This window comes from Kickxella alabastrina, assembly GCF_025024165.1.
Source record: "Kickxella alabastrina strain RSA 675 chromosome Unknown BX661scaffold_1, whole genome shotgun sequence".
In the NCBI taxonomy this organism is placed as follows: domain Eukaryota; kingdom Fungi; phylum Kickxellomycota; class Kickxellomycetes; order Kickxellales; family Kickxellaceae; genus Kickxella; species Kickxella alabastrina.
Window position 1 is genome coordinate 313,148 of NW_026251472.1, and position 13,351 is coordinate 326,498.

Here is a 13,351-nt window from a genome sequence, read left to right on the forward strand (position 1 = left end):
GCCCTTCTAAACAGTGAGTAGTGTACCAAGTAGGTACTAGCACGTGAAAATCTTATACATTTCATGGCTGAACAATTTTATGTTTTCTGGGTAATGATAGCATCCGCACATGTATGCAATGCTTCATCAATATTATTGAAAAATGCATTTTTGTAACGAAGAATGCAGTTTTAACAAGAAACAGGTATCAACATTTGTATTTAAATTACCTAGCCATTTTTTGAGTAAACATGTTAACAATTGATTGTTAGCATGTTCGAGGCAGTGCTGTACGGCAATTTAAAGGTTATCAGACATTGGCCAAAAAATGGTTACGGCCATTCACCCTGTTATTTTTGCACCGTTTTTTTGCATATTTAATGAGGTTACTTTCTTATTTGTTTTTGCTACATAAAATTCACATAACTATATTACAAAAGCTTATGCCCAGACTATTAATTGGCAGGTTGCTTTTCAGTTTTAATTAATTACTAGTCTAATGACAAAAAAGCTACCCTGATTCGCAACATAAGTCCCAAAAACAAATTGCTTTACAATTGCATTCAAATGCGCCTCTTTTATACATGGCTTAGTTGCAAATACAGTTTAAATCATTGATGGCGCAAATAACTTTTCCATTATTTACATTCTGTGTGGAATAAGCTGGCTATATAAAGTTAAAATGATGACTTGATTGTACATCGTTTATAAAATATTTATTAAATTGACTTACAGTAACCAACTATTTTTGATAATGAAATTTGCCACCCTTACGCCCATCATTTTTTTTGCTGCCTCAGTGACACGTGCTGACCCTGCACAGCCTAGCCAGAACCAGGTCCAGGGTATTCCTAATTTGGGAGTGGCCATTATTGAATTTATACAGGCTAATAATAGAGCTACTGCTGCATCAGTGCCCCAATTAAAAGTCCCTCTTAGTAATATAACAAATTCCCTTGAAGGAAACGCATTTTCTATTATAAATTATATTTTAGGTTCCACTGTAAACGACGTTTTGGATTTATTAATTGTAATTTTGGAATCGCTAAAGAAAACCTTGAATGGCTTTAAATAGTTGCGCGTTTAATATAACATCACTATAACAAAGTCACCAACCATTGAAAAAACTTTTGAGATTGTGTTTACGCGCCTACCTTTATATTCTGTTAAAGGGTAGTGCGTTAACAGTGCGTTAGCTCCTTTTTGCCAGAGGTAGGAAATTAAGTGGAGGTTATTTGGCAGAGATTCAGCAGCAGCAGCCGGGCGCAAAGCCAATGAGGCACCCTCTACTGCGGCTACTCATCTTTGCAGGCAGCCCACGGATTGGTTTATTTACATATTATGGCGGTTATAGCTGTTGGTTTTTTAACAAAGCCCTGTCTTGTCATAAACAACTAAGTGGATCTATAGATATATTTTTTGGGCAAAGTGTAGACGTTTTTGTTTGGCGCATCAGAGTCTAGGTGCTTGCTTATCAGGCGTCTTTTTTGTACTTGGCTTTTACTCAGTTAGCCATATAACAGTAACAAAACTACATGATTTTGATAAGTGCATTTTTTAACAATAAAGTATTAATAAAGTATTGCATCACTTTTAGTCATATACGCGCACATGCTAACAATATAATGTTAAATGATCAATAAAACTAATCAGTGCAAATAATTTTTGATATAATATACTTTGGAAAGCTATCCATTTTTATTTCATATATCAAAATGTAAACGACATTACTCAGATTATTCATTCAATCAAAAAATTTAATAATATTCCAAAAGCTTTATTATGATTGATGGAAAGATTGTGTGTTGGGGCTTTTTTGCATGCCACTGTAACACGTGTTATAATAAATGCCAGTGCAAAATGATAAGCAATTTGTATTGTAAGCAAGTAGATACAGTACTTGAAAGTTGTGTAGAATTTTTATATAAGTATATTGCCATATGTTCACTCTTTCAATGTGCAAGTGCTCATTTTCTGACTTATATACATTTTCCGTAAATTATCAATATATACTGATGAAGTTTGCATTGATTACACCTGCTATTTTTTATTGTTTCTTTGGCACGCGCTGAAAGTGCTCAATCTAGTCAACATTGTTATGTAAGAGGTGGGTGGGGAGCACTACTGTGATAGTGTTAAATGATGGGTGTGGAATTATAAGGAGTTTTATTACTAGTCTTTCTAAAGTGCTATTATCGCCGGCCTCGCCTTATATATATCTCCTTGTTTTTGTGGCACTCACTGGCAGTCGTGTGCTCCGTTTGCGTGAACTGGTCCTTATGAAAGTAGCCCGGGTCTCTGGTATGGCATAATTGGCATGTCTGTATTCTTGCGCCCAACACATCCATTTCGGGACAGGCAGTATGTCCGGATGTCAAGTGTGGCGCCTAATTTGATCACCTGTGATTTGGTCCATATCAGATCCATCTGTGAGCTGACGAGAATCTGTCTCATATTTTTCGCCCTCAGCGTCTACCTCCATATCCTTGGGCTGCGTAACAAAGAAATGAATGCATAGTGATAAAAATATATTATTGGCAAAGAATTTTAGTCAATTATTATTTTACTTGTAAAAATAATTCACCACTTTTCAACTATGGTTATTGAAAATGAAATGGATGTGAAAATCAGCAATTTCAATTTTAATGTTCCGTCTCGTTTGCCTAGCGGCATAATTATACTCAATAAAGTCGCTTTTATTTGATCATGTTATTACAAAAGTTTGCAACAGTGGGTAGCTTATGTACTGAAAAGTTATTTTTGTATAAAGTACATTTAACACGATGCTAAGATTGTCATCCGGAGTTACAAAATAACTGATCATATTTCTTTAAGCCATTCATCGATTCAAATGGCAACACACATGCCGTATTCCCCATGTGTCTTTGCGACAGATAATATTCAAAGTTGCTGCGCATAATAATGATATATTTCTAAGCATCTGGCACGCGACTGTTGTAAAATTTTTCATTTTTGCAAGAGTATATAAGTATAACACCCAAAGACCAATATTTTATATGTTATAGTCAATCTTTTAGCTACAAAACCATTTTTTACAGTTATCACTTTACATCAAATAATGAAGCTTGCAACAATTACCCGTTTTTTTCTTGCTGCCTCGGTAGCACATGCCGGAACTATTGAGTCCAACCAAAGCCAGCTCGCATATGCTCCGAATGTAGGCGTGGCCGCAGCAAACTATGGCCAAGCACTTATTAAGACTCCTGAAGGGCCTGCTACTAATGGAAAATCAATTTTAAGCGCTCTTAGTGGGTTAGTGCTTGGACTGTTAGGTACCATAGCAAGTCTAATTGGGGTAGTTACTAGTGTATTGGAAAATGTTTCTGGACCCTAATGCGTTTGGTATGGGTTTTAATTTATACAAACATTATTACAGACGCATATACAGTTTAACAATATTGTTAATTTCTAATATATTTTATGCAAACTGTTTGTTTTAAAGCTATTCAATATAATTAATACATACAAGCATATTTATAATATTACTCTGGTGCCAAAAAACGTATCTGAAAGTGTGCTTGGAATATTCTTCTGCCAATAGAAGCAATACAACCATAAATAGTTACTTTTTAAAATTCCTATATTTATGTTAAATAGTTTGTGTTATTGGCCCCATCTGCATTTCACTTGCACCTGTTGCCAAAAAAAATTATCATTGTTCACATGAATCAAAAAATAGCAACATAACATTTGACGATCACCAATCTTTTCGGATATTGCAAATTGTCAAATTTTCTTGATAAAATAAAACCTATTTGCATTTATCAAGTAAAGGCATGCAAAGTTACAACCGCTTATTAAAAACTTTATTAGTAATTCTATTTTATTAGTTATTTGTTAGATTGGATAGAAAGCAATGGCACTCGAAATACTGGTGGAACAAATGTACTGTTCAATTATTATCAGTTATTTTTAAAATATTATTAGAAATGTGGGGGGGGGGATTGGAGAGATGAATAAATGTATTTGCAAGCATACAGGCCTTTTCAATGGTGTTTTCTTACATTTATTACTCAGTTTTCTAATTTTAATATAACAATGAGATTTGCTACTATTACATCTGTTTTGTATTCTACCTTATCGTTACCACATGCTGGACCTGCGCAAACCAGCCAAATCCAAATTTAGATAGGTTCTAATTTGAATATGGATGCTATAAGCCCTGTACAACCAATTGGCAGGGCTGTTGTTCTGTCCGCTCAGCAGTCAAAAGCTATTCTGGATTCTACAGTGACAGTAATAAGTAGACTCATACTGGATGTCATTAATTTCGTAGGTCTAGCCATATAATTTGAATTAAAGTTGGCATCTGAGTTTGTCGATATAGTTGTAGTCACATTGAACTTGTTCCTATAATAAACTTAATCTGTGTGCCATTTTTTTGTTTTGTGTGTCGCAATTTAACCTTAGGGCAAGTATCCTTTTCCTCTGATTTGATTTTCAATATCCGAAAATCATATTCCATGATCAAGGGGAAAATAAACTAGAGCCAAAAAAATTTCTGAAACGTAACTTTTTTTCTACACCCAAAGCCAACAACAACCAACCTTTTTTTATTTCTTCTTTCTCATCTTTTTCATTATTTTTCTATTACGAATATCATTATTTTTCGCACAACCTTTTTGTTTATTTAATTTTTGTATAATTTCCTTTTACAAGAAGAAAAGAAAAGGAAAAAAATATGGAAAACGATTCCTTGGCCAGTATTAGCAACCAGCTGAATACACAGTCCACATCAACAGCACTGACACATCCAGAGCAGCAGGACGGCAGCCGAGTTGGCCAAGAAATAGCACAACTACTACAGACGGTGAAATCCGCCAACGCCTTTGTCGATCCTAACCAGCCCCAGCCCCAGGTTCAAGCCCAGATCCAGCCCGAGACTTTAGCATGTGAACTCAACCTGCCCGAGCCCTTAACTTGCGAATTCAACCAACCCCAATCCACAGCAGATGAGCCGGAGGATGCTGATAATGAGTCTAACCTAGACAGCTCAACCTCAGGCTCCGACTACAGCTCGTCAGATGAAGAAATGGAGGAAGACAGCAAGTCAACGAACAAGCTAATGGCAGACTTGGAGATGGACTACGACGACGAAGATGATATGATGACCGGAGGGGCAAATCTTCCATTGACCAGACACGAGGTGCTTAACCCACAGATCGCGGCTCCGCCCATCACACAGTTGCCACAAGACATTGATCTCCGCGCACTCGGCACCGTGCACTCCCTAGTGGACAACTCGATTATCATCCAGGCGCACGTAAGCGGTGAACAGCATGTGTTGGACTCGGACAGTCTGGTTATTCTCAGTGATCGGTCGGTTCTGGGTCTAGTCTTTGATGTGTTTGGCCCCGTGACCAGGCCCATGTACACAGTACGGTTTAACTCGGCAAATGAGGCTCAGGAGCGCGGGAAAGTCGGCGAGCAGGTTTATTTTGCTTCAAATTGGTCCAAATTACTGGCCACGGAGAGGCTGCGGGTGAAGGGCACGGATGCCAGTAATGAGTTCGACGAGGAGGTCGCGTCTGATGATATGGAGTTTTCGGATGATGAGGCGGAGCGACTTGCCAAGTCTAGAAAGAAGAAATCAATGGCTGCGAAAAGAAAGACGCCTGCGCAGAATGCCGCCAAGGTCGATCCTAGTGTTCGCGCGCTGCCGCAATCTATCTCTCGCCCGGTGACCGATACTCGCCAGCTGCAGTCATACGGCGATCTGTACGACCCCGAACTCGGCTTCTAACTTGCCGACCTGTATATGAATGATGATGAAAAAGAAAGAAAAACATTTGAAATTTGACATTATAATAGAGGAATCGAAAAGGAGAAATGGAATGGAAAGGAAAGGACAGGGGAGAAGAAAAATAAAAAATAAAAATAAAAAATTAGCTACATGAAAGTGGAAAAGAAAAAGAAAACACATGGTTAAGAATTGTATGAACTAGCAGCTCTTCCGGAAAAGACCGACCGACCTAGCGTTTGCTTCCTCAATGCCTGCGTTTTCGGCGGCAATGCTGGCGGCGGCGGCGGCGGCATTGGTTCATGATTGACAATGCAGAATGAGTCCGTAGAATTGGCACTTGAGGGCTCGTCGGCGTCCACGGGCTGCCAGCTGCGCATGGGCAGCAGATGGCCCGTTGTGCCGTACGAGTGCCACTGGTCGGACTGGAACCCTGGCATATTGCTCATCACCTCATGGGCCTTCGACCCCACGTCCTCAGCTCATTCTGCGACTTCAGGTGCATTGGCTTGGGCAAAGTCCGTTCGGCAGTAGAGGCAGCATATGCCTCGGTGTTTCCGTAGGTGAGCTTAGCCGAGCCAACCTCAAAAACCGGCGCTGGCATGCGCAAGCCTGTCGAGACACGGGACATGCGCACTCGCAGCGGGGCGGCAGCCTGTGGATCCGCGCTTCTCATTGCCGCAGATGCTGTCGCTGCCACTGCCTGCTGCATCTGCGGCAGAGACTGCGACACTACCGGTGGCGGATGGAAGAGCGTGGAGCCGGAGCTCTCGGCTATATGCCGCGGGAACTCTGGCGAATGCTCGGAGTAGCTGATGTCCGAATCAGACATGTCCATGTCACCGTAGGTCTCGTTGTGGAGCTGATGCGGCGGCGGCGGCGGGCGCACGGTGTTGGCAGACAGCGTGGTGCCAGCAAAGGTTGTTGCTGCTGATACGGCATCGCTGCAGTAGCTGCTGCTGTTGCTGTAGGTCAGGGTGGCCGAGCCTACTTCGAACTTGGAGAATTGCTGCGCCTGCGGCGACGAAATCACCATGTCCTCGCTGTCTCCTGTGCCGCGGCACGAGTAGTTTGAGTACGACTGCAAAACAATATTATCGACCGAGCCAGCAAGGGTGCGCTGGCAGGTGCTGCTGCTGTTTCCTGTCGTGTCTACAGTGGCTGACGAGACATCGGCCACCTGCGGGTGGTAAATCCCCAGCGCAGGCAAGGTCTGGTTGCGCAGGCGGCGGCGCTGCGGCATGACAGTTGCAATATGGCTGGCAGCCTTTAAAGCATTTGCTTCCTCCCCAGCGCCGTTGACAGCGGAAAGCCCGGGTGCCATTGGGATGTGGACATACGACGGCGACATGGGCCCAATAATGGGCGTCGATATCACCTGCGACGCCGCCAGCGAGACCTGCGATGGGTGCATGGGCGGCAGTGGCAGTGGCAGTGGCGGCGGCGGCGGCGGCGGCGGTACCAGGTGGGGCTGGGAGTGTGTCTGGGGCGACCCGCGAAGCGACCGCTGGCCGAGCGTCAGCCGCGGCTTCAGGTTCGGCGCCGGTGCCGGCACCAGATCCGTTGCCCTGCGCTTGCCGCCGCCGCCGCCGTACTTCTTCAGCTGGCGCTTGATCCCCTGGCCCGTGATGTCCTCAGTCTTGCTGCACAGAAAGTCCCAGCCGCGCCTGATTTTGCCCTTCTGCACTGTCGCCGGAAACTTCACAAACACCTCGCGCACGCTGATTGTCGGAATGTCGCTTACGCTGGTCATTGCGCTAGGCTGCGCGGTCGGGAACCCGCTTGACGGCGGGCTGCGCGCCTGGCCGAGAAGCTGCGCGGGCGGCTCGTCGCTGTCGAAAAACTTGGCGCGCGCAATGGCGTCGGCCAAAACGTCGGCCGACAGGGACGGGGTCTTATGCAGTGTGCGGCACACGTGGGCATTTAGCCTGGGGCGCCAGGCCATGTAGTCGGGCTTGGAGGCAAAGCGCACGACCGCCGACGTGTGCTGCACGGCCTCTGCTTCGGCCGACTGCTCGAACGGAATGGCGCGGAGGTACGCGTCGGGCGCGCCCTTGCACTGCGCCAGCTCGAGCACCTCGACCACTTTGCAAGGGCCCAGCACCACGCTGTACCGCGTGTTTGGCGCCGGCATGCAGCTGCTCTTCGCGGGCGCTGTGGAGGCGTCTGGGCCGCGATGGCCCGGGAAGGAGCTGCGCGGCAGCATTGATTTGGCGCCGCTCGGCATGGGCTCAGCGCGCGCAATGAGCGCAAAGGATTCAAACAGCCACATTGTGGCCACCTCATCCGGCGGCAGCACACTGCTGGACGAGACCAGCTTTGGGTTGGTCGTGCGCACGGTGCCGCTGTGCATCAGCCGGTGCTCTTCCTGAAGCAGCGGCGCCCAGTTGACCCCGGATACGCACGCAGAGAGCGCCTGCAGGCACGCGTAGCTTTCAAGCTTGGCACGCGCATCCTGGATCTTTTTAATCCATGCGTCCACCTGCTCGGCCACCAGGCGGCCATTGGCGTGCTGCTGCGACCACTGCTCGGTGGAGCTCAGCAGGGTGCGCAGCAGCAGCGGGTACTTGAGCAGGCGCTGGAACGGCAGCGTCAGGAAGGATTCCATCGGCAGGTTGCGGCACTCGGGTCTGCGCTGCCGCTCCTTGCAAAACACTGCAAAGTTGTTGCTTGTGCGCTTCAGCTCCTCCACAAGGCCCAGTGCCTTGTCCTGGTTGCAGATGTACTTGGCGTACAGGCGGAAGTGGTGCACGAACGGCAGCAAGACGTCGGATATGTCCCAGACCACCGGATACTGCTTGCGCTGCCGCTCCATGAACGCAGTGTTGATGCTTTCGTGCAGCTCAAGGATCTCCTGCACGTTGCCGAATATCAGCTCTACCTGGTCCGCCGGCACAATGCGCAGACTGCGCATGGGCCCGAGGAGAATGTCGACGATTATCCGCAGATCCTTGACATAGTCGGCCTCGGTGTGTATTATTTCAAAGATGACCTCCTGCCGCCTGACCTCTTTCTCGTTGATGCTGCTGTTCTCGATCTCGTGCGGCGTGAAGCTCTCGCGCCAGAGCATGCGTGCCTTGGCCGGGCCGTTCATTACAGCGTCGTGTCGCACCTCGATTGATGGCCGCTGCGCAATTGTTTGGTTCGGGGGCGATACGTTGTGCGGGCTATTGTTGCTGGAGGATATGCCGATGGTGCGTGTATTGGACGTGTTCTGCTGCTTCCTGCTCTGTGCACTGCCTTCTTGCGACTGCCGGCTGACTGTGTTTGAAATTGGCAAGTTCACGGGTCTCATTGTGCGGGTTTTTGGGCTTGCCGTGGCCGGTTTGAAATGCAAGCGTTAATATGCTGGGAAATGCGAATAAGTTAACAAAAAAAGCAATTGAGTATTAAAATATAAATAAATAAAAAAAAAATTTTTGGCGAGTCGTATCGCCTTGTTTTGTTTAATTTTTTTGAGAGCAGTGTGCGCTATGAATAACTCTTTTGGTTGAATAAAAGTTTAAAAATAAAGCAAGAATGGCTTTTTGTTTGTTTTATTTTACTTTTTAGGTGCAAGAGTGAGCAAAAAAAAGGGGAGGGAGGGAGGGAGAAAAAGAAAAAGAGTGAAAAAGAGAAAAGGAGTGAGCGCAAAACAGGGGTAGTGGAATAAAAAAAGTCGGAGACAGTATGTGAAAAATAAATAAATAGTATATAAAAATGAAAATGCAACAAACACAGGAAAGAAAAAAGAAGTTGGTGGGGAGGGACCGCTTCAAACAAAAAAATTAGGGACAGGGACTCTTTGTGAGTTTTTTTTCTAGGTTGCTATAAAAAACCACAAAAGAATGCAACAAAAATGTTTTTTATTAATTGACACGTTGATTGAAAGCAAAAAAAAAAAAAAGGTTGAGAATCTAATATATAAAAAAACAGGGATTGAGAAAAATAGAAGAAAAATGAGAAGCAGGAAGTGTCACAAACAAATGATTATAGGCTCCCAAAAGAAAATGTTTAAATTAACTCTTCCACAGCACTATATATGCAAAGTCGAGAATGGCATTTGCATGTCGCGTATACACCTGGCAATGTCAACGGGGATATATGCTGAACAAGTAGTAACCGGGAATAAAAATGGATGGATGACGTGTTTTTTATTGGGCTAGAGGCAATAATCCCGTGGTCTCCTGTTTAGAAATTTGGACCTTTTTTCGTTCCGAATTTGGAAACAGCCAAGCACAAATATAAAATAAAGTAACATAAAATAAAATAAAATGCCGCTTTGGTAATTTGCCTTGAAGCTGGGATCCACCTTCTGTCAAGCCCCTTGCATCCATATATAGCCCGCACAATTTGCCATTTGATGCACTACACCACTGCATACATGCGCATTTGGCTATTGTGCCTTTTGCCTTTTGCCTTTTTCGAGTGGCGTCGAGTGCGCCTCATCCGCCATTTCGCAGCTTGCAGTTCGCGCTGAATAAGGTTTCGAGTAAAATGGCATAGGCTTATAATTGATTATTTTGAGTTGCGGGGGTTGCGCTAAAAGGTCGAAAACAGGTGGCGGTATGGGTCGACGCCAGGCTCCAGGGCAGCCTCCTGCGGCGGCTCCGGGTACTTGTCAAAGTTGCAAGTGTCGCCAGGGTGCCTGTGCGGCGGCACGATCGGCGGCGGAATGCGCTTCTGCACGAGCACTTGCCAGTCAATCATGCTGAACCACGCATGGGTCTTGACATCCTCGCCGTCGCCCTGCAGGTTGCCCAGACGCTTGCTCACGTCGGGCGTCAGCAGGCGCTGTATCAGGTCCCTGGCGGCCGGCGAGAAGAACGCTGGGAAGACGAGGTTGCCCTCGAGGATTTTCTCGTAGATGCCAAACGGGTTGTCGTCGTAGAACGGCGGGTAGCCGGCCAGCATCTCAAAAATCAGGATGCCCAGCGCCCACCAGTCGACGGCCTTGCCGTGGCCTTTGCTCTGGATGATCTCGGGTGCCAGGTACTCGGGCGTGCCGCACAGCGTCCACGTGCGCTCCTCGACGCGCTTGGCAAACCCAAAGTCCGTCAACTTGACGTGGCCCCGCTCGTCCAGCAGGATGTTCTCGGGCTTGGTGTCGCGCCAGATGATCTTCATGCTGTGCAGGTAGTCCAGCGCCAGCACAATCTCGGCCGCGTAGAACCGCGCGACGTCGTCGGGGAACCGGCCGGCGCGCCGCAGGTGCGAGAACAGCTCGCCGCCGGGCACGTACTCCATCAGCATGTACAGGTTGCGCTCGTTCTGCATGGTGCACTCGAGCTGCACAATGAACGGGTGCCGCGCCGCCTCCAGGATGTTCTTCTCGTTGTTGATGTGCTCAACTTGCTTGAGCTTGACCACCTGCGACTTTCGCAGAACCTTCATGGCAAAGAAGCGCTTGGTCGCCTTGGATTGGCACAGGAACACTCGCCCGAATGTGCCGGTGCCCAGCGTGTGCAGCAGCTGGAAGTCGTCCAGCGTGCGGCCGTCTGATGGCGGCTCGCTGCCGCACCCGCTGATGATGGCCGCCATGGTAGCTGCCGCTGATGTGCCACTCAGCATCTGCACAACGCCATTGCTGTCGACCACCATGCCGCCAGGTACCGGTGGCAGCGGCTGCATGTACATGGGGTGCTGCGCTTGGGCGCCGCCAAAGTCCTGCGGCGGCGGCGGCAGCGGCTGTGAATAGAGCGGTTGTGGTGTCTGGTCGGGCTGGTTGAGCATAGACATGAGCTGGTTCGGGTAGTGGCTCTGCTGCGCGTGAGTGATGTTGCTAATAGAATAGGCCTGCTGGTGGTGGTACTGATGCGGGTACTGCTGGTACGGGTACTGCTGATACGGGTACTGCTGGTGCTGGTTCTGGTTCTGGTTCTGGTGCTGGTGCTGATGTTGGTGCTGATATTGGGTTGCTGCTGGCTATGCAAGTCTCCGGCTGTGCTGAATTCGCCGGCGTGCTCGAAATGTGTAGAGACAGGGAGTGTCGGAGTGGAATAATTTGAGGCCCGGCTGAATGCGCGTTCTGTTCAATCAAAAAGCCACTGGCTGAATCGACCTTAGTGTGCTTGGGCTTGTGGAAAAGCCCAGTGCTTTCGAATCGAGGGCTGCTTAAGCGACGCTTATTCGACAGCGAGCGAACCGCTAACGGGGGTTGGGATTGAAGCTGAGGCTGGTGCTGAGAGGGCGGGGCAACGGGTGCGGTGGGTTCGGTGGGGGAGAGGATTGGCTCACAGGCGTTCTCTAATGGCGTCTCTACGTACAAGTGGTAGCTCCTAAGAGCCGGCGTATCGGGGATAGAGGGGCTCTGCGGGATACTCAGAGCCAGGCCCTTGGCTGTGGTGTGGTTTGCTGCTGCTGCTGCTGCCCGCGCTGCTTGAAAGCTGATTAATGGTAGGGGCGATGCCGCTCTGCTGGTGTTTGCTGATACTGCTGATGAGTTTACCTGGGATGCTGGGGGTTCCGTGCTGGATGCAAGCGAAAGGCCGGCGCTGTTATCTGTTTGTGCGCGCTGTGAAGTAGCCTTTAAATGTGCAAGCTTTGCATTCAGGCGCCCAAACATTTGGCGTGGGACAAGGCCGGAAATACAAAAATAATAATATAAAAAATAAGCGAAGGGCAAAAAAAAGAAGAAAGAAAAGAAAGAAAAAGAAAAAGGAAGAGAAAAGGGGGAAAGGGATATATATACGAAAGTGTGTGTGTTTGTGTCAATAACCGCTGGTCTTGAGCAAACGGACAAGCAAAGAAAGAAATAAATAAAAATAGGAACTCAGGCTTGGACAAACAAAAGCAGGCCAAAAACAAACAAACAAACAAACAAACAAACAAGAAACCTGGAAAGTAGAAGAAATATGATGACTAAAAATGCTGGACAGTGAAAAAGAAAAAAGAAAAAAAAAGAGGAAGAGAGAGAAATGGAAGCACAGAAATAGTAGCAAAATTTTGAGCTCAGCATGAAAATGCAATTTCTACAGCCAAGGATACGGAAGGGGGGCATACACAAGTGGGCAGCGCGCTAAAGTGGAGTGGGCTTGACAATTGCGACACATGCAGGAGGCCTGTACAAATGACGGCAGTGCCATGGCGCGCCCTCCCCAAAGCGCACTGCAAAGCCGAGCTCTGCTGCCCTATAACCTACCCCGCCCTGCCCTGCCCTGCCCTGCTCAGTTCTGCCCTGCTCAGTCCTGCCCTGCCCTGCCCTGCCCTGTGGTGTCGCCGCGTTCCCTTGGCACCAAACAGCCTGCTCGAGCAAACGTGTCACTTTCTTTGTGGGCCGGCAAAACAGCAAATCAGCAAATGCCTGCCCTCTGCTCAGTGACAGCAGCGGCTGAACAAGGGGAAAAGGGGATAAAAGAAGAAGAAAAGGGCATGCCAAAATTTCTCTTGTATTTTCGCCAAGGTAACGTGACTTTTAGCTTTTCTGAGCCTTCGGCAAAAGAAAAAAGGATAGTTTCAGGTCTTTTTTATCGCATACGCTGCGCTCTTTAGCAATAGAAAAGAGCGTGGAAAATAGCTATTTTTCTGGAGCGCGTGCCGCGTGGTCTGCCCCCTATTTTTTTTGCTTTCCTTTTTCCCCACACACCAACTCAAAAAAACGACCCAAACTCAAAAGGCCACGATGCTCTAAAA

The 13,351-nt window shown here is 47.2% G+C and overlaps 3 protein-coding genes across 3 annotated transcripts; 1 reads left to right on the forward strand and 2 right to left on the reverse strand.

Moving 5' to 3' along the window:
- Nucleotides 1-4,548: 4,548 nt before the first annotated feature.
- Nucleotides 4,549-5,920, forward strand: BX661DRAFT_175005 (Gar1/Naf1 RNA binding region-domain-containing protein). Its single transcript, XM_051533966.1, has one exon. It carries the CDS (start codon nucleotides 4,682-4,684, stop codon nucleotides 5,741-5,743), a length of 1,062 nt encoding a protein of 353 aa, XP_051394911.1. The 5' UTR covers nucleotides 4,549-4,681; the 3' UTR covers nucleotides 5,744-5,920.
- Nucleotides 5,802-7,184, reverse strand: BX661DRAFT_175006 (uncharacterized protein). Its single transcript, XM_051533967.1, has 2 exons — nucleotides 6,209-7,184; nucleotides 5,802-6,173 (listed from the first exon to the last, which is right to left on the reverse strand). Exons 1-2 carry the CDS (start codon nucleotides 7,152-7,154, stop codon nucleotides 5,926-5,928), a joined length of 1,194 nt encoding a protein of 397 aa, XP_051394912.1. The 5' UTR covers nucleotides 7,155-7,184; the 3' UTR covers nucleotides 5,802-5,925.
- A 3,077-nt stretch (nucleotides 7,185-10,261) lies between these two features.
- On the reverse strand, nucleotides 10,262-11,260 carry BX661DRAFT_138525 (camp-dependent protein kinase catalytic subunit; the record flags this gene model as incomplete). The annotated part of the gene is made up of 1 exon (XM_051532728.1): nucleotides 10,262-11,260. One exon carries the CDS (start codon nucleotides 11,258-11,260, stop codon nucleotides 10,262-10,264), a length of 999 nt encoding a protein of 332 aa, XP_051394913.1.
- Between the last annotated feature and the right edge of the window lie 2,091 nt (nucleotides 11,261-13,351).

Excerpts from the sequence above, each read along its gene's own strand:
- BX661DRAFT_175005 (XM_051533966.1), top strand. The coding sequence starts at position 4,682 with ATGGAAAACGATTCCTTGGCCAGTATTAGCAACCAGCTGAATACACAG.
- BX661DRAFT_175006 (XM_051533967.1), bottom strand. The coding sequence starts at position 7,154 with ATGCACCCATCGCAGGTCTCGCTGGCGGCGTCGCAGGTGATATCGACG. Across the intron at positions 6,174-6,208 it reads GAATGAGCTGAGGACGTGGG|GGTTCCAGTCCGACCAGTGG; the intron begins GTCGAAGGCCCA and ends GCAATATGCCAG.